Source organism: Urocampus carinirostris, chromosome 20 (genome assembly GCF_059441175.1).
Source record: "Urocampus carinirostris isolate Australia breed hairy pipefish chromosome 20, RoL_Ucar_1.0, whole genome shotgun sequence".
In the NCBI taxonomy this organism is placed as follows: Eukaryota; Metazoa; Chordata; class Actinopteri; order Syngnathiformes; family Syngnathidae; genus Urocampus; species Urocampus carinirostris.
The window spans coordinates 11265465-11286019 of NC_142368.1; the positions used below are offsets into that span (position 1 = coordinate 11265465).

The following is a 20555-nucleotide window of genomic DNA, read 5'->3' on the forward strand; positions in this document are numbered from 1 at the left end:
CAAAGGTAAGGGTGGGAAAAATATATATCCACTATTGTCCGCTGCGTCCACAAACACGTCTCACCTTTACTCTACTTCCCGTCAGCCCCCGTTGTTTTCGTCCCTTGTTTTTGATTTGCCCGTGGAAAACATGTCAGAGTAAGTCTCTAAAATAAATACATTACAAAAATATACAGTTGCAAATACATATTATACATGGTTACACATATTGACAAAGAAAGACGATACAACGAGAGAGCTTTCAAAGCTTTAATAATAATATTATAACTTTCATCCCAAACCGTGCCTGTGAAGGGTAGCAAAACGCTACTAGCAACACGCTCGCAACACAGTAAACGAGGCTGTTAAAAAAAACATACCGTGTAGAAATCATAATCCTCATCTTCCGCCTTATACTTGACATCATCAAAGTCGTCTTCCTTCAGTATGGGAAAGAGACTTTGTCATATAGATGTCGTCCCACGCTTCTTTATTTAAAAACACGCTAGCTTCACGCACGCAAAGTAAAATTTACGTGCAGTAGCTCTGTTTCCTTCTTTATCGAACTGCTCGATTGCGTTTAGCCTGAAAGCTGCGTCATGTGACTTTCTTTTGCAATTTGTATGATGAGGATATGTCTACGCTAATTTAATTTGTGCACAAGCTAAGAAGTCGCAGTCTTCCTCGGCGCATATATTCCACCGGTCTAAATCTTACCTTTTGTACTCAAGCGCCGCTGGCGGCTGTTAGAAAAATGACATAAATTGGCCGCATCACTGAATAAGCCGCAAGGTTGAACTTTTGAGAAAAAAGTAGCGTCTTATAGTCCGGAATTTACGGTAATCTGTTCCCGGACACTCCAAATTAGGGGTGGCGAACAAGTTTGACACAAAGAGCCGAAATTTTTAACTGTAAGAGTCAAAGAGCCACACCAGGCACTGACCTGCCATGACAGACAGACACACACAAACACACACAATTAAAAACAAAATTATTTCCCATAACACACTCCTCTCCTTACAATACAACAAGTATTATTCTTGTGTTGATTTCAAAAACTAAACAGGAAACGAGGCAAAGAGCCACAGTATATAGAAAAAATGATGAGGCAAAGAGCCGCGTGTTCGCCACCCCTGCTCTAAATCGTCTTAGTTAACCCTGTATACAGTATCTATAAAAAAACATCTTCCTGATCACTAAAACACATTCAAATTGTAATTAAAAACATACAAATACACAAAATACAATGCGAGTTCATTATGAGCACTCACTATGGAAGAAGTCAGCGGTTGCTAACAGAGGTGAGGGAGGAGACACCCACTTAAGGAATTAGGGAGGATGTGTGGATTTAGAGAACTACAGTGGGCCTCAAACATTTCCCTGAGGAACTCAACCCCAAACGAGCGTTATGAAAGTAGAATGTTACAGACTGTACATCATGTGAAAATGTAGTGTTATGTAGAACTTACAAAATATGTGGGTGGTGGAGAGGCTTCACATTCCAAAGTGTGGCCCCACTATTGAAGCACGGGCTTCTTTAAATTGTTAGCATTTCACTTTACACTGTACATGACTTGTTTATTCTATGTGTGTGTTCTTCACGCTATAGCACAGCACACGGGTTCAGTATCACGGAAATGAGCTTACCACCATGAACCCCTATTTTCAGGTGCACCTTTTGCATGTGCGTGCGATTTGTGTGTAGAAGTCCTTAGTTGCTAGATCGGGCTGATCTCATGTTCACAGAAACTAGAGATGGACATGAAACTATTTCCATGTGTAAACTTATTGATCGCAGACATATGGGAGAAAAGAAATCCAAGAATCTTCTGGGGGTCCAAGGCTAATGTGAGGTTGTAGAAAAGTCAGAAAACCAGAATGGATGTCCCTGGACATTCTTTCGTATGTATTTTGTAGCATCATGTTTAACATCTCTCAAAATAAATGTTTTTGCGGAGGAAACTGATTTCAGCCACTTGTATCCGGGATCGGGTTTTTTCGGTCATAACCAGTGTTCCCTCTAAACTGCGCACTGCCTGCACATTCTCAGCGCATAAGAAAATCTATCCAGCGCAATGTTCCCTCTAAGCTGCGCGTGTGAGTTTTTAAAGTTTTTTGAGAACCGGCTTCTTTGGCTCGGCTCACTAAAAGGAACCGGCTCTTTCGGGTCCTAAATGGCTCTTCAGGCTGTTTTTGCTTCTTTCATCCCTATATGACCAAATACTATGTAAAATTATGCAGAAAATGACTTAAATGAAGGGGGAATAGAACAAAAGAGAAAAAAAATACCAAAATGAAAAAGTAGTGTAAAGCTGAGAAAAAAAAAAAGGAAGAAAAAAAGAAGGAAAAATTCAGAAAAAGCCAGAAAAAAAGAAAAGAAAGAAACAAAGGAAAAATTTTAATAGAGAGCAAAAAAGAAAAAGTAACAGTTTGGAAAAAATAAACACAATGAGATTTTTTTTAAAAGGATTTCAAAAAATGACAAAATCTTGTGCAGGCTTGGGGAGTAACGGAATACATGGAACGGCAAAAATGATGTTGGCAAGCTGTTTGGATTTATTTTCATTTTGTTTCTGTTGCATTTGATGTTCGTTTTGCCGGAGATCAAAGAGATCAAAGCCAGGAGAGAAAGCTTACCACGTGTTGCGAGTCATCATTTGATTCATATTTAGTTTCTTTAGTCTTGTATTAGCATATTTGGTATTGGAGTAATCCAAAAGTAATTGAAAGTAATCCAGTTAAAGTAACCCTACCCAACCCTGGTAATATGCCCTGGAACAGTTAAGGTAATGAGTCTAATTCCAACATAGTTCCGGGGCGGCACCTCTGTATTTTATGTTGAAGAGTCCTTGGGCAAGAAAATGAATCCCTAATGTCCCCGATAAGCTGAGGCTGCTATCGGTATGTGTGAATGGGTAAGTGTGAAGCACATTGTAAAGTGCTTTGCGAGGTCTTCATCGACTTGAAAAGCGCTATATTAATGCAGACCATTTACATAGTTTGCATATAGGGGAGACCGGGTACAGTTCTAACATATTTTCCTTTATTCCTTCTCATTTTCTAATCTATTGCTCTCAAACTTTTATACATTGTACCTTTATTTGTCTTTCACAAGTAGACATCAATGTTCGAGTGCTAAGTAGCTTCATGTGACGGTCTCTCAAACAGAGAGATACAAAACGTTACAGCCGTACCAAGTACAGGGTACGGTTGTAACACTGCTATTGAACAGTTGTAACAGTGTGATTTGGATTGACTCAGTTTTAAAGTCTGTTTTTTTCTCATTGTGGTGCAAGCAAAAATGAAAAAAAAACACCTTACCTGCCAGGCAAAGTCCAAAGATAGTGAGCAGCACCAGCACATAGAGTGAAACGATGGCGTACTTGATAGCCGCCAAAGTATTCAGTTGAGTGCAACACTGATCTTGTTTCCTGCGTCGCTTTCCAGAACCTGATCAGGTCCCACCAACCCCAAAAAAGCAAAACAACAGTCAATCCATACATTTTTAGCGCCACAGGCTAACAGCTAACAGCCAATACAATGAGATGTTTGGCGATCAAATGCAGAACGTTAGAAGTTTGCTTTGGATGTTGGCCTGTTTTTGTCTGCCCTCAAGAATGCTATGCATATTAAAAACATGAGATTAGTTTCTTCAGGGAACAAATTTGAAAAGAGTTTGATCTATGTGTTCAATAGAAGAAAAATGTAATCTTGTTTCCTGTTTCTTCCTCATCGGGCCAAGTCCCATTAAGTGGAAAAAGAAACAAATAAGTCTAAATTTAACACACTGTTGACACTTGTCATATGCATACTGGACTCACCAACTATGCCGCCGGTTTACCGCTTTTCTCTTCTTAAAAATTTTTAATGATTTTTCCAAATAATCTACCGCTTTTGCAAATTTAAACAACAAAAAACTTGACTCGAGACTAGCATTTAAGTCTTCCAGTGCTTTATTTTAAAGCTCAAAACTCTTTGTGTCGTGTCGAGCATGGTCGCCGTGGCGACCGGCTGGCACCGCCCCCTGGGCACCGGCTGTAGTAGATCAGCTAATTGCGTGTGTGCTACTTAAGGGTGGGTTGTGGGTATTGCGGGTGCTGGTTCATTTGCATTTTCTGTCTGCATTTTCCGTTCTGTTTTGCTCTGTCCTGTTTTGTTTGATTCGGAGGAAACCTGTGTTTTCACGTTTTGAGTAAAAGCCTGTTTTTGTTCTGTTTTGTGCCTGAGTTTTGGACGCCTTTTATTTTGCTAAATAAAAGTTTTGATTGTCAACGCAAACGAGTTCTCCCTTCCTGCCTCCTGCTTCCGTTCTGGTCCGGTCTCCTCGTGACACTTTGTTCGTGAATAAACCGCTCGAACGATAGCATTGGGTTTCTGTTTATGTAAAAGTTTATCACTTCCGGTTTAAAAAAAACACGTAATTTTATATACATTCTGGAGATCAATTGTGTTTCGCACGTAATAACAGAGTGCAAGATAATATCTTCCGATTATTAATGTCAATGTCATGATTACCGAAATGCTTCACTTGTGCCCGCTCCATTGGCACCAACTGCCTCGGACTCTGATTGGCTCCCTGTCCCTATTTAAACCCACTCCTATCCGTCCCCTTTTGTGAGTCCGTCTGCGAACCTCAGTTAACACTAGGCAAGCCTTAATTCGACCCTGACTCCCACCTCTTTTGGCTCCCGTCTGTCCCCCGGCTTCGACTCGTTTTTTATCCTGACCACGTCTACTCTCCTGTATGTCGGTATTGGGGCGGCACGGTGGATGAAGGGTTAGCGCGTCCGCGGCACAGTTCTGAGGTCATGTGATCAAATGTCATGATTACTGATGTGACTCAGCTGTGCCTGCTCATTTGGCGCCAACTCACTATTTGAACCCTGTCCTGTCAGTCCCCTGTTGTCAGTCCATCTGCGAACCAGTGTATACCTAGGCAAGCCTTTTTCGACCCTGACTCCAACCTGTCCCAGTTTTGCTCCAGTCCGTCTCCGGCTACGACCCGTTTTGATCCCGACCACGTCTGCTCTCCCGTCCCGGCTTACAACCCATTTCTGACCCTGACCACGTTTTTGCTTTACTGTCCCGGCCATCGACCTGGTTTTCCGGCCTTGACACCATCGCTCGCTACGGAAGATTCACTTCCATGTTCGGATTACAAACTGAGTTCGACTCGCTTCCCGTGCCTAGCGAACGCCAGACCGTGGGCGCAGCCCTTCCTCTTTCCTTTAATAAAACTTGTGAGAAGCGCAATTGGGTCCTGTTTCCGTTCTGTTCCTGACATCAAATCCTGCTAGCAGCCATCCTGTGTGGAGTTTGCATGTTCTCCCTATGTTTGCGTGGGTTTCCTCCAGGCACTCCGGTTTCCCACATTCTAAAAAAATTCATATCAGGTTAAATGGACGGTCCAAATTGTCTTTAGGTGTGAATGAGCGAGTGGATGGTTGTCTGTGTGCCCTGGGAGTGGCTGGCAACCAGTTCAGAGTGTCCCCTGCCCACTGCCCGAAGATAGCTGGGATGGGCTCCAGCACCCCCGCGACCCTACTGGGGATAAGTGGTACAAATAATAGATGGATGGATGTCGGGATCGGTCCACCATAGATAACAACCGTGACATGATTGAATCATTAAAAATACATAAAACTTTGAGCAGCGCAGTAGTTAGCGCGTGTGCGGCACAGTTCTAAGGGCTTGGGAACCTCCTGTGTGGGTTCAAATCCAGCTACTGGACTTACCGTGCGGAGTTTGTATGTTCTCCCCGTGCTTGCGTGGGTTTCCTCCGGGCACTCCGGTTTCCTCCCACATTTTCAGGTGGATTGGCCGGTCCAAATTGGCCCTAGGTCTGAATGAGCGAGCGAGTTGTCTGTCCCTGTGTGCCCTGCGATTGGCTGGCAACCAGTTCAGGGTGTCCCCTGCCCACTGCCCGGAGATGGCTGGGATGGGCTCCAGCACCCCCGCGACCCTACTGAGGATAAACGGTGCAGCTAATGAGAGATGAGACATCAAACTTTCCCCTGTGGGCGTCCAATTCGGACTTCCAGGATTTCCCTCCCGTGACCCAAAAACCCCCCAAAATCTAACATGACCTCCAAAAGCCTCAATTCCTTTTGAACTTTAACCCACGCACACACAAATCCCAGAATACGCTCACGTGGTGCAAGGCAAACACAGCTGTGGTTTTTTGCGTGCATGCGTCCCAAAAACTTGAACGTATAGCGTAGCAAAAAACGCTGAGCTCGGCAAGTCGGCAAGATGACACGACAACTTGGCATCACGCAAACATTTAAAGGAAGTTCACTTTTAAGGCAAAAGAGCTTCACTTCCTCCTAATGTAAATTGTCTGTGGGTTAATGGAGGCTAGCATAGACTAACCCGTTTGGTAAAATGAGTACTTTAAAAAACACATTTTCTAAGATTTTGAACACAGGTGTCAAACAGGCGGCCCACGGGCCAGGTCAGGCCCGCCAAGGGATTGAATCCGGCCCGCGAGACAGCACTCAGAGAAGCGCAAGAGAAAAACAAGCGGCAGGTTGAAATATGTCAACTTGATGTTGCCAAAGCCAGGTGCCTCGGACAAAGACACTGTACTTGTATTTCTTTCTCTCTCTCTCTCTCTCTCTCTCTCTCTCTCTCTCTCTCTCTCTCTCTCTCTCTCTCTCTCTTTCTCTCTCTCTCTCTCTTTTCCACCCCTTTTCTCCCACTCTCTGTCTCTGTCTTTCACTCTCTGTGTCTCTTTTTCTCTTCCTTTGTTGCTCTTTGTCTCTTTCTCTCTCTGTATCTTTTTAACTTCTTTTGCTCTAACTTCCTTTTTTCCTTTTCTCTTTCTCTCTTCCTACCCTTCGTGCTTTCTTTTCTTTTTTCTCTCCTCCTGTCTTTCTATTTCTCTTTGGTTTTCTTTATTCCTCTCCCTTTCTTTTCCCCCTCTCTTACGACTTTTTATCTCCTTTGTTTCTCCCTCTCTCTCTCTTTTTCTTTCTTTGTCCCGCCGTCTCTCCTTTTCCCTCCCTCTTTGTCTTATTTCTTTATCTCTCTTTTTCTTTCTCTTTAATCTACTAGTCCGGCCCCCGACACAATGTTTGTTCTATTGTGTGGCCCCCGAGTTGAAATGAGTTTGACACCCCTGATTTAGAACATGATTTCAGTGTTCATTTTACCTGTGAAAAGTGACGGGTCGCATGCTCAAAAATCTATGGGTCCCAACAGAGATCTATGGGTCCCCAAAATTTAGTCTTATCGAGGTTGAAATCGTAAATCGGTGACAAATATATAATATAAATCTATATTTTCATTCAGTTTTAATCATCACAGTTTATTGGTAATAAAAATCAGTTATCACTTCAGATTTTTTAGTTCACAACAACGTTTGTGTGAACCACCGCACTATAACATTATTACACAAAATAATATTGCTGAAATAACCTTATTATTCTATACTCTTTTGCTTATTTTCTTTTGTCGAATCGTTCGCTTCAACACACGTGTAGAATAATACATTTTCTTATTCAAATTATGAATTCATTTTTATTATTAAATTATTTTTGGTAATATACTGATTAAAGGGATAACCTCAGACCTGTTTTTTTCATTTTCTCCTTTTATACATCCTTTTTTTCTTAACTTCTTTATACAACATAATAATTCGTAATATAATGCATCAAAGCAAGTGAGCCGTTTGAGAAGCGGCTCTCTTTGATGAGTTGAGCCGAAAAAGCCGGTTCTCTAAAAAGAGACGGACTTTCACTACACAACTAGAACTCGTTTGACTTTGATTAATTATGGAGCTAAGAATTTTACTTGAGCTTTAAGGGGACAGTGTGTATTATATAACCACTAGATGTCACTGTATTGTGTAATACTTTGATATAAAAAATAAACAGAAACTTTTCGACCTGGGAGAGTTTTAAAAAAAGCATGTTTATATAAAAGTTCACGGATTTTTTATTTCTATTTCTTCATTTACCTCATGTTGAGGTTTTGAGTTTTTCCTTGCCCTCATGTTGTCACGGTTGCCCATTGCCCTCTTCGAGATTTTACCAACTGCGGCTCGTTGCCTGATTGGCTTCCCTCCTGTTTAAGCTCAGTGCTCTCACTCACCCTTTGTCAGTCCGTCAACAAACCTCTGCACCCGCAAGACGTGTGTTTTGTCTCTGTCCTGTCTTTCTCGTCCTGTTTGATACCTGTCTCCAGTCTCCAGTATCGGGTATCTATCCCGTCTATCTCGTCCTGTTTGATACCTGACCCCAGTCTCCAGTGTTTGGTATCGATCCTGTCTGTCTCGTCCTGTCTGATATCTTGCTACAGTCTCCAGTATCCGGTATCCATACCGTCTGTCTCATTCTGTCTGATATCTGACTCCAGTCTCCAGTATCTGGTATTGATCCTGTCTGTCCCGTCCTGTTCAGTATCGATCCCGTCTGTCTCGTCCTGTCTGATATCTTGCTACAGTCTCTAGTATCCGGTATCGATTCTGCCTGTCTCATCCTGTCCGATATCCTGCGCCAGTCTCCAGTATCCAGTATCGATACCGTCTGTCCCTTTCTGTCTGATATCTGAATCCAGTCTCCAGTATCTGGTATTGATCCTGTCTATCCCATCCTGTCCGGTATCGATCCCGTCTGTCTCGTCCTGTCTGATATCTTGCTACAGTTTCCGGTATCCGGGATAGATTCCGTCTGTCTCATCCTGTCCGCTATCCTGCACCAGTCTTCAGTATCCGGTATTGTCTGATATCTGACTCCATTCTCCAGGGTCTGGTATTGATCCTGTCTGTCCGGTCCTGCCAGGTATCGATCCCGTCTGTCCGGTATCTGCTCGTGTATCTGGTATCGATCCTGGCATCGACTTCATCTGTCCGGTATACAGTATAGTATCGATCTTGTCGGCCTCTGGCTTCCTGTTTTTCCACGCCGGACTTCTGTCTTACTTCTTCCGCCCAGCGATCGCCGAATCACTGGCATTTTTGTTCACGCTCATGACAGCCCCATTCCCTTAAAACAAAACTTGTGTGAAAACGTTAGGCATCTGGGACTTCCTCCTGTTCTGGTTCTGACACATGTAGGTTTTAGATCAGGGGATGCTGTAGTCATTTGAGACTCCTTGTGATAAAGGGTTATACAAATAAACATGACTTGACTATTCAAATCAATATTGTTTATTTTAAATAAATGAAGTTGTTACCACTAGGTCGTGCTAAATAACACATGATGTGCTTTTAAGATAAGAAAGCCACTGTCAGGACGAGAACTTTATCAGTCTTTCAACGAACCTCTGCCCCGCAAGACGTGGGTTCTGTCTCGGTCCTGTTTTCCTGTTGGTATTTACAGTCCCGTTTATTTTTGTCCTGTTTAATATCGGTTTCCAGTTTTATTCCCGTCTATTTTTGTCCTGTTTATTATTCTCTCCAGTGTTCGTTCCCGTCTTGTTTATCCTGTTTATTTTCAATATCTTGTTTCATTATCTTTCCTGTCTGTTTGTCCCATCCTGTCCAGTATCGATCCCATCCGTCCGATATCAACTCAGGCAATTGGAATCGATCTCGTCGATCTCTGGCTTTCTGTCTTACCACGCTAGACCGCTGTCTAACGTGCATGACTCCCCTTTCCCCGTAAAATAAAAGGCTTGTGTGAGAACGTCACGCGTTTGGGTCCTGATCCTGTTCTGGTTCCTGACAGTATAGGTATAATAAAAAGTGCAATTTGGTCATTTTGAGTCTCTGTAGTTTGTATTCTATGCACCTTTTCCAATTCTAGTATTCTACTAATGCATCAAAGCCAGGAGAGAAAGCTTACCACGTGCTGTGAGTCATAATTTTAGTTATATTTAGTTTCTTTTGTCTTTTATTAGCATAATTGGTATCTGGGTAATCCAAAAGTAATTGAAAGTAATCCAGTTAAAGTAACCCTACACAACCCTGGTCCCCTGTAATAATAAGATCATAGCTCATGCCTTTTCGAAGGTTATCTATATAACCGGGGTTTCAGTGGTTAGGATTCTGCGCTCTCTGCACCTTGACCCGAGTTCGATTCCCGTTTCATCCAATGTTTTGCGATTGTGGTCAACGATATTTTCGACTGATAAGTCATCGCGCGAATACGGTAATATGCTAAAACAATACACACTGTCCCTTTAATGATTATATGCCTGGGGTAAAAATTGGAGATCTCCGCATCCTCTGCTTGATTTATGAAAAGTTAGGTTTACGTATCGCAGTCTCGGCCTCATTTAACCCAGAAAATGTTTACGCACAGCAGAAGCGAAGCCACTTCTGCATAAACTGCACTTTGCAAGGGTTCATTTGCTTACAAACTTCCCCTTTATCTCTGGCCTTTTTCAGAAATATCATCTAAGGCACAGGTGTCAAAGAGGCGGCCCGCGGGCCAGATCAGGCCCGCTAAGGGATTGGATCCGGCCGGCGAGACAACACTCAGAGAAGCGCAAGAGAAAAACACGCTGCATGTTGAAAATTGTCCACTTGATGTTGCCAAAGCCAGGTGCCTCGAACAAAGACACTGTACTTGTATTTCTCTCTCTCTCTCTCTCTCTCTCTCTCTCTCTCTCTCTCTCTCTGTCTCTCTCTCTCTCTCTCTCATCTTTGTCTCTCTCTCTCATCTTTGTCTCTCTCTCTCATCTTTGTCCCTTTGTCTCTGTGTCTCTCTCTCTCTTTGTCTCTCTCTCTCTCTCTCTCTCTTTCTCTCTCTCCCTTTTTTCCTTTTGTCTCTTTTCTCATTCTCTCCTCATACCCTTCGCGCTTTTTCTCTTTTCTCTCCTTCTGTCTCTCTATTACTCTTTGGATTTCTTTCTTCCTCTCCCTTACTTTCCCCCTCTCTCACGACTTCAGTTTTTATCTCTTTTGTTTCTCACACTCTCTCCCTCTTTCTCTTTGTCCCGCCCTCTCTCCTTTTCCCTCCCTCTTTCTTTATTTCTTTACCTCTCTTTTTCTTTCTCTTTAATCTGCAAGTCCGGCCCCCAACAGAATGTTTGTTCTATCGCGTGGCCCCCGAGTTCAAATGAGTTTGACACCCCTGATCTAAGGGTTCTTCTCCTTTTTCTTCCTTACCTTCATCGCACAGGTTAAGCTTGGACAAATTATGTCCCTCGTAGGCGTCCTCGTACATGGACACGCTCTCCCTCTCTTCGTAGGTACTCAAGTACATGGCCTTGTTCTCCATCTCCTGGCTGGGATGCAAATGCACACAAACACACCATGACGCTTTGATTAAAGTCGCATAGAATTCGGATGAAGGTCCAAGCAAAACAAAACGCGGGACGTCTAGGCGGAGATGGGTCGGATTTGTGTGCTTAACCTGGCCTCCGTTTGGTGGTCTTCGAGAAATATATCCCTCGGAATTTAGAAACGCATAATATATGTTTGAATATAGAAGGTTACTTCATGAGAAAAGACAATATGGCGGCGGCGCAGTGGTTAGCGCGTGTGCGGAACAGTTCTGAGGTCATGAGATCGAACCTCCTGTGTGGAGTTTGCATGTTCTCCCCGTGCTTGCGTGGGTTTCCCCCGGGCACTCCGGTTTCCTCCCACATTCCAAAAACATGCATGTCAGGTTAATTGGTCGGTGACCTGTCTGTCCTTGTGTGGCCTGCGATTGGCTGGCAACCAGTGTCCCCCTGCCCACTGCCCGAAGATAGCTGGGATGGGCTCCAGCACCCCCGCGACCCTACTGAGGATAAGCGGTGGAGATAGTGGTTACTCATTTTGTCTCCACTGTTTGTGTATACATATATTGTGCGCAGGGTTGGGTAGGGTTACTTAAACTGGATTACTTTCAATGACTTTTGGATGACTCCAATACCAAATATGCCAATAAAAGACAAAAGAAACTAAATATGAATTAATTGATGACTCACAACACGTGGTAAGCTTTCTCTCCTGGCTTTGATCTCTTTGATCTCCGGCAAAACAAACATCAAATGCCACAGAAACAAAATGAAAATAAATCCAAACAGCTTGCCAACATCATTTTTGCCGTGCCATGTGTTCCGCTACTCCCCAAGCCTGCACAAAATGGAGTCATTTTATTCATATTTAGTTTATTTTGTCTTTTATTAGCATATCTGGTATTGGAGTAATCCAAAAGTAATTGAAAGTAATCCAGTTAAAGTAACCCTACCCAACCCTGCACACAATATATGTATACACAAACAGTGGAGACAAAATGAGTAAATAAAGCAGAAAATCACATTGTCTGATTTTCAGGGAATTTATTTGAAAGTTATGGTGGATAGAAAGCTATTTGGACAAAAATTAAAGGGACAGTGTGTATTACATAACGATTTCTCGTATTTAAAAAACTTCATTCATTACATGAAACGATATTGATTTACGGCAGCACGGCGGATAGGTGGTTAGCACGTCCGCGGCACAGTTCTGAGGTCATGGTATCGGACCTTCCTGTGTGGAGTTTGCATGTTCTCCCCGTGCTTGTGTGGGTTTCCTCCGGGCACTCCCACATTCCAAAAACATGCATGTCAGGTTAATTGGTCGGTCCAAACTGTCCTTAGGTGTGAATGAGCGAGTGACCTGTCTGTCCCTGTGTGCCCAGCGATTGGCTGGCAACCAGTTCAGGGTGTCCCCTACCCACTGCCCGAAGATAGCTGGGATGGGCTCCAGCACCCCCGCGACCCTACCGAGGATAAGCGGTACAGATAATGAATGGATGGATGGATATTGATTTAAATCATGGGTTGTCAATGTAGTGCCTGACCTCAGTAGCTTGCTGCCTGGTTCTGAAAATAACACGTGATGGGTCATTGTGATTTTCTAGGGATTTTGATTTCTAGCTGGTATGAAAAATCATTGACCTGATGAGTATCTTACAAAACAATGTTTTAGTGGTTGTGTTTATTTTAGTATCTGTCTTCTAATAATTAGTTGGTTGGCTTCCTTAACCACGACGGTCGTAGGGGCACCATTTCCTGTGGGTGTGTCTTTGGCAAGTACAGCCTGGTGGCGCCCATCCCTGTCCAGGCCGTTTTCACCTGGTCTCGAATCGGGGACCTTTATCGTGTTAGGTGAATGTGCTAACCACTGCACTACCTGGTATTAACATAATAATAACACTGTAACAACATAGTAATAACATACTTTTCTATATTATAAATGCAATTAGAATCAGGCAAATCAGGAACAAAAAGCAGCTCTCAAACCTTTTCAATTAATCAGCAAAAAATTGTGAACATTATTAAATGGACGTACATTTTTAAAAATACTGCTAGGTTGAGAAATTTGCATTGGTTTTGTTTATCATAAGCCTCACCTAGAGAGCTGACATCATTGTCCACCATCGTGCTGCTACGTATGCCCAAAAACCTTGCAAAAGGCTTGGCCCAAAAATATGGAAGTAAAATAGAGTCTTCGCAGTTTGTATTCTTCCTTGAGTTTGGTAGTACTTGATTTCGGTTGTATTATCCAGTACACTGACATCTAGTGGTCAAATAATACGCAGTGTCCCTTTAAAGTTTAAAGTTCTCGATACTTTGCTATATCACCTTTGTTGGCAATGGCAGCCGTGAAATGATTTTCTTATCTTTACAAGGCTTTCACACACTCTTGCTGGTATTTTGACCCATTATTCAGTGCGCTAAGAACTTTGACATTTTTATCTTGTGCATCCATTCAATAAAGTTGGTGTAAAGTGTAAAGAAAAGGCGAGCCATATCTTTTGAAATGAAAGTGGAACAAGAAAGCTTGATTGAGAAAATGGTCGGAATGCTATTTTTCAGTCACTTTTTACCACCAAGGAGGACCTTTTGAAGCGCATCTTCCAAAAGTAAGTTAAACTCACCTTTATTTATTTGACTGTGTGACGTTAGATTATTTGATAGAATTAATAAAATCAGAATAATGCCAGAGCCTGTTTCCCATACAAACGAATATACCACTTTAAAATCGATGAGGCTAAGTTCGACCTTCATTTTTTCTCATAAATAAGTGTTTTTAAACAAGGTGCAAGCAGGGTTCTTTTGTAAAAATGTCACAAAATACTGAAAACGATTATACTGACGTATTTACCTTCAGTGCAGACGGCGCAGGGCAGAGAAGTGCCCTGTGTGCATTGTTACACCCATCCCTACCGCTCACACAATCGAATTGCACTGTGTTTGGCTGGTGTTTCTGGCTGTTTAAAGTTTGTATATGGGTTTTCCTTATAGATTGTTTAATGAGCTTCTATATAATAGATTCCTTAGCGACGTGCAGCCAAAATTGGGTCTGTTGGTGTGACACTTTGACAGTAAACTGTCGTGGGGAGTATGCTTTTTATATAATTGACAGAACTTTTCAGACGAATGGTGCTGTATTTGCGACATAAGATCCTACTCTGCACTTGTTGAAATGTTGTCGAGGAAATTTGTATTTAGCACAATTTTATCGCTGAGCCAAATGTACTCAGGAAAAGAACCATACAGTGGAACCTCGGTTTTCGAACGCCTCTCAGTTCGAACAAATCGGAGTCCGAGCAAAAATTTCGAGAAATTCTTGCTTCGCTGTTCGGTCAAAAAATCGGAGTTCGAACGCCGGCAATGCGTGAGTGCGTACGCTAGGGTGCGATGCTGAGCGGCGTACGGGTGTAGATCGCTCTTTTCGTGACCGACTGTTATCGCGTGCGGACGTGCTTCGTTTTGCTTTCGCTTTTAATATAAGTGTACGAAGTGTTTTAGCCCCTAATTATGCCTCCGAAGAAAGTCAGTGCAAGCAGCAAAGTTGCTACAGGTGAAAAAAAAGAAAAGTAGTGCGTACAACTATTGCATTTAAGAAAGAAATAATAGCAAAATATGAAGGAGGTGTGCGAGCGCCTTCTGCTGACCACCACAAAGGTAAGAAATCCATTCATAATTCTTTTCTTTATCTTTTTATTTTATTTTTACACATTCATGTTAGCGTAATCTTTCGTACGGAAGATTACGACAACGCAAACGTACGATTAGCCTGGGTTAGCTTTGTGTTTACGTTAAACATTCAAGGTAAACATTCAGGGTGTTGGAACGGAGCCCGTTTTCCAATGAACCGCTCACCACTTGTTATGGAGACCCGGGTGCTAAATGACTTGTAAACGACCTGATTTTTTTATTTTTACACGTTCATGTTAGCGTCATCTTTCGTACGGAAGTTTACGATAGCGCGAACGTACGATTAGCCTGGGTTAGCTTTGTTTACGTTAAACATTCAAGGTAAACATTCAGGGTGTTGGAACGGATTAAAACAATTTACATTATTTTTAATGGGAAAAATGATTTCGGTGATTGAACAAATCGGTTATCGAACAGGGTTCTGGAAAGGATTATGGTCGAGAACCCAGGTTCCACTGTATATGTCTCACCCAGCTTAGATATTGTTTTCCTCTTTTGACAATCAAATGATGAATACAATGTATGTCCATTTATCCGTACAGCTGACTGTGCCATGTCTAATATACACATGGATCACTTCCATATTTCATTTTCGGTAGAAAAAACAATTTCTTTATGATTCGAACAACGCCGGTGAGTGCAAAAATTCCCATGAGGAAACCACAGTGGGTTTGTCTGGGTGAGCAAGAGTTCAACAAAGCCATTCAAAGCACTCGGTCTTGACTTTCTCATTAAGGCTAACAGAATGACATTTGGACTGAAACTATTAAGGCTGCTAGGGGATTCCAACTCCCCTCCGCCTCTCATCACACTCAAACCCTCTCAGATAGTTCCTGCATGAGTGTTTGCATACCTCGTGTATCTATGTGTGTGTTAAAAGAGGGTGGGAAAGCAAAGATTTACTTCCATATAGAACACTGCAGTTTCCTTTGACTGAGAAAAACGATTCGTCGTTAAATACACGTTATAGTTATTTACAAATCAAGGGTTTCGTTTTAATATCTGAAGAAACTAGAGCTTAAAGTTTGAACAGCCCTGCCCTAAACCAAACTGTATCAAAAAAGGAAGATTGTTTTGGTTGTGCGGTGAGCACATCAGTCCCACTGTTCAGCGGTCCCAAGTTCAAATCCAGCGACTGGCCACTCTGTGCAGAGTTTGCATGTTCTTCCCATGCTTACGTGAATTTGCGCCGGGCACTCCATTCCAAAGACAGGATTGTTGCATATCTCTGTGTGCCTCCTGCCCATTACCTTAAGATGCCTGAATAGGCTCCCTACCAATGTTCCCTGTAATTTTCCCCACGGGTCTGAGCGTTCACACAAAGTCGGTGAGCAACGCTTGAAAGAACAGTGAGCAACAGCAATCTCAAGTGTGGTAACTAAGTCATTATCAAACATGTCCAAAACTTGACATCATGTACATTTTGCTGAGTTTCCTGCAAAGCAAAAAAAAAATCACTTTTGAATGAATTGACTCATGTATTATTGAAAAAGTCGTAAGGCCTACAAACGTCATTTGTTTTTACAACAATTCTTTCACTAGATTTCCATTTTTTTTTTCCTGGTATCTTTTCTCGCATAATACTAACATTTTTGGGGGCTTATTTAGTCGATTGCATGATACACAACTGTATTTAATCACATTTTTAGTGGAAGTGAAATGTTGGCAACAAGATTGACTTGGTATAATTGGAAATTATTTGAATGCAACACAAACTTTTAATTCTATTTCTCTGTTTTTTCTACTTTTTTTTAAATTCCTGTAAAAAAAATAATCTCATTGTGTTTGGTATTTTTCTTCTTTTTTGTCCTCTTTCACCCTCCTTTAAGTCATTTTGTGCATAATTTTCCATAATATTTGGCCACATAGGGATGAAAGAAGCAAAAACAACCTGAAGAGCCGTTTAGGACCCGAAAGAGCCGGTTCCTTTTAGTGAGCCGAGCCGAAGAAGCCGGTTCTCGAAAAACTCTACTGGCTTCGTTCTACTTCGACCTTGACTTCCAAATACCGCATTTAGAAGCAAAATGAAAAAGTAGTGAAAAGCTGAGATAAAAAGAAACAAAAGGAAGAGAAAAAATCAGAAAAAAGCCAGAAAAAAAGAAAAGAAACAAACAAAGGAAAAAAGTAAATAGGGGACAAAAAGAAAAAAAGTAACAGCTAGGAAAAAATAAACACAATGAGATTTTTTTTAAAGGAATTTTTTAAAAATGGAAAAAAACAGGGAAAAAGAAGAAAAAGTTTGTGTTGCATTCAAATAATTTCCAATTACACCAAGTCAATCTTGTTGCCAACATTTTACTTCCACTAAAAATGTGAATTAATACAGTTGTGTATCGTGCAACTGACTAAATAAGCCCCCCAAAATGTTAATAGTACGCGACAAAAGACACCAGGAAAAAAAAGAAATGGAAATCTTGTGAAAGAATTGTTGTAAATACAAATGATGTTTGTAGGCCATACAACCTTTGCAAGAATACATGAGTCAATTCATTCAAAAGTGAAAAAGAATATTGCATTGCCGGAAACTCAGCAAAATGTAACGTGATGTCAAGTTTTGGACATGTTTGATAATGACTTAGTTGCCACACAAAAGGAAAAAAAAAAAAAAAAAAAAAATTTATATATATATATATATATATAAGAAAAGGCAGCACGGCGGCGCAGTGGTTAGCGCTTGTGCGGCACAGTTCATGTCATGGGAACCTGTCGTGGGTTCAAATCCAGCTCCAGACATCCTGTGCGGAGTTTGTATGTTCTCCCCGTGCTTGCGTGGGTTTCCTCCGGGCACTCCGGTTTCCTCCCACGTTCCAAAAACATGCATTTCAGGTGAATTGGCCGGTCCAAATTGTCCCTAGGTGTGAATGAGCGAATGAGTTGTCTGTCCATGTGTGCCCTGCGATTGGCTGGCAACCAGTTCAGGGTGTCCCCTGCCCACTGCCCGGAGATGGCTGGGATGGGCTCCAGCCCCCCCGCGACCCTAATGAGGATAAGCGGTACGGCTGATGCGATGCGATGCGATATAAGAAAAAGAGAGAGAGGGAGAGAGTGTGGGAAACAAAAGATAAAAAGTCGTGAGAGAGGGGGAAAAGAAAAGGAGAGGAAGGAATAAATCAAAAGAGAAATAGAAAGACAGAAGGAGAGAAAAGAGAAAAGAAAGCGCGAAGGGTAAAAAGAGAGAAAAGGAAAAAAGGAAGTTAGAGCAAAAGAGGTTAAAAGACACAGAGGGAGAAAGAGCAACAAAGGAAGAGAAAAAGAGAGACACAGAGAGTGAAAAAGACAGAGACAGTGGGAGAAAGGGGTGGAAAAGAAATAGAGAGAGAGAGAGAGAGAGAGAGAGAGAGAGAGAGAGAGAGAGAGAGAGAAATGAAATGAAATGAAATGATCTGCATTTATATAGCGCTTTTCAAGTCAAGACTTCCCAAAGCGCTTTACAGTGTGCTTCACATTTCCCAATAGCAGCCGTGCAGCAATGTAAGGTGCTAACCTGCTTATTGGGAGTATTAGGGGTTCAGTGTCTTACCCAAGGACACTTTGACATGTAACACGGAGGAGCCGGGAATCGAACTGCGATCCCTTGATCGCATGACGAGCACTCTCCCTCCTGAGCTAATGCCGCCCCATGGGAAAGAGAGAGCAAGAGAGTGAGAAAGCGAGAGAGAGAGAGAGAGAGAAATAAATACAAGTACAGTGTCTTTGTTCGAGGCACCTGGCTTTAGCAACATCAAGTTGACATATTTCAACCTGCAGCTTGTTTTTCTCTTGCGCTTCTCTCAGTATGGTATCGCGGTACGGATTCAATCCCTTAGCGGGCCTGATCTGGCCCGCGGGCCGCCTCTTTCACACCTGTGATCTAGACGCACTCGTATCACTCATACCCGATTTTCTTCATCCCTTGCATTCCGCCAGGAATGTTTTTTTGTATTTAAATTTAAACACGTGAATAGTTGGACATTGTTTGATCTCGTCTTGTAAATTGTTCCAGAGCTTGACACCACACACAGACACACACATACTTTTCCTGGTGGTTCTCACCTGGTGGTTCTCACCTATTCCATCAAATGAAAACTCTATCCACTCACCTCATCAGCAGTCAACTGGGAGACGGCAAATGGCCATAAAAATCAAAGATAGCACAGGTCCAAGACGCTCATCCTTTCGCGTACTGCGCCACTAAGCGAAAACTACAGCTGCGGCTCAAAGACGCACCGTGCGCGTTCTCTCCTCCTCCGTCTTCAAAAACAACAACAGACAGTCGGACTAAATCGAGTAAAATGTGCAAGCTCCACAAAAACATCAGCATGTGATCCCAAAAAGTCAAGCAAAGTCCAGCTGGAGCTCTTCAATCGGAGGAGGAGAGCGCCTCCATCGTGCGCTATGCGCATGCGACATCTTGTGGTCGGCAATGTTACGTGCAGGGAGTAACGGAATACATGGAACGGCAAAAATGATGTTGGCAAGCTGTTTGGATTGATTTTCATTTTGCTTCTGTGGCATTTTATGTTCGTTTTGCCGGAGATCAAAGAGATCAAAGCTAAGAAAGAAAGATTACCACGTGTTGAGAGTCATTTTATTCACATTTAGTTTCTTTTGTCTTTTATTAGCATATTTGGTATTGGAGTAATCCAAAAGTAATTGAAAGTAATCCAGTTAAAGTAACCCTGTTCGTGTGTTAGTGATGATTACTCTCCAACAAAAATACTTCTACAGAAAAACAAAACTACCACAAAATAACTACAAAAATAAATATCAAATACAGTATTCAAAAGCAGGGACCTCATATATTATTTTGCTTCCATTCTGAAAAAATAGTATAGAAATACTACAAAAATACAACTACATAAATATTATAATGCAAAATACTACAACAGAAATATTACCACAGAAATACTACGAAAATACAAACACAGTAACAACACAAAAATACATAGGAAACATGAAAAAACACTACTATGGAAATACTACAAAAACTGTGCAAAACTACTGCTAAAATACTACACAGAACTATCATAATACATAATACTACTACAGAAAATTTACCCCAGAAATACTAAAAAAAATGCAAACACAGTAACATTCCAAAAATACTAAAGAAACATGACAAAAACACTACTATGGAAATACTACAAAAACTGTACAGAAATACTACGAAAATACAACTACAGAAATATTATAATACAAAATACTACTACAGAAATATTACCACAGAAACACTACGAAAATACAAACAGAGTAACATTACAAAAAATGCTAAAGAAACATGACAAAAACACTTCTATGGAAATACTTCAAAAACTGTCCAGAAATACTACTAAAATACTATACAGAAATATAATAATACATAATACTACTACAGAAATATTACCACAGAAATACTACGAAAATACAACCACATTAACATTCCAAAAATAGTAAAGAAACATGACAAAAACACTTCTATGGAAATACTACAAAAACTGTACAGAAATACTACTAAAATACTATACAGAAATATTACAATGCATAATACTACTACAGAAATATTACCTCAGAAATAATGTGAAAATACAAACACGGTAACATTACAAAAATACTAAAGAAACATGACAAAAACACTACTATGGAAATACTACAAAAACTGCAGAAATACTACTAAAATACTATACAGAAATATTATAATACATAATACTACTACAGAAATATTACCCCAGAAATACTACGAAAATTCAAACACAGTA

At 41.4% G+C, this 20555-nt stretch overlaps 1 protein-coding gene across 3 annotated transcripts in view; it reads right to left on the minus strand.

Moving 5' to 3' along the window:
- scara5 (scavenger receptor class A, member 5 (putative)) overlaps nucleotides 1-19127 on the minus strand; it is an 81169-nt gene extending 62042 nt beyond the window's left edge. For all 3 annotated transcript variants that reach the window (XR_015848317.1, XR_015848316.1, XM_088325445.1), the window contains exons 1-3: nucleotides 18921-19127; nucleotides 11036-11154; nucleotides 3301-3429 (exon numbers count right to left, since the gene is read on the minus strand). Coding sequence is in view for 1 of the 3 variants with exons in the window: in XM_088325445.1 (XP_088181571.1) it covers nucleotides 3301-3429; nucleotides 11036-11154; nucleotides 18921-18925 (253 nt within the window). In the remaining 2 variants the exon portion in view is untranslated. The remainder of the gene's footprint in view (nucleotides 1-3300; nucleotides 3430-11035; nucleotides 11155-18920) is intronic.
- Between the last annotated feature and the right edge of the window lie 1428 nt (nucleotides 19128-20555).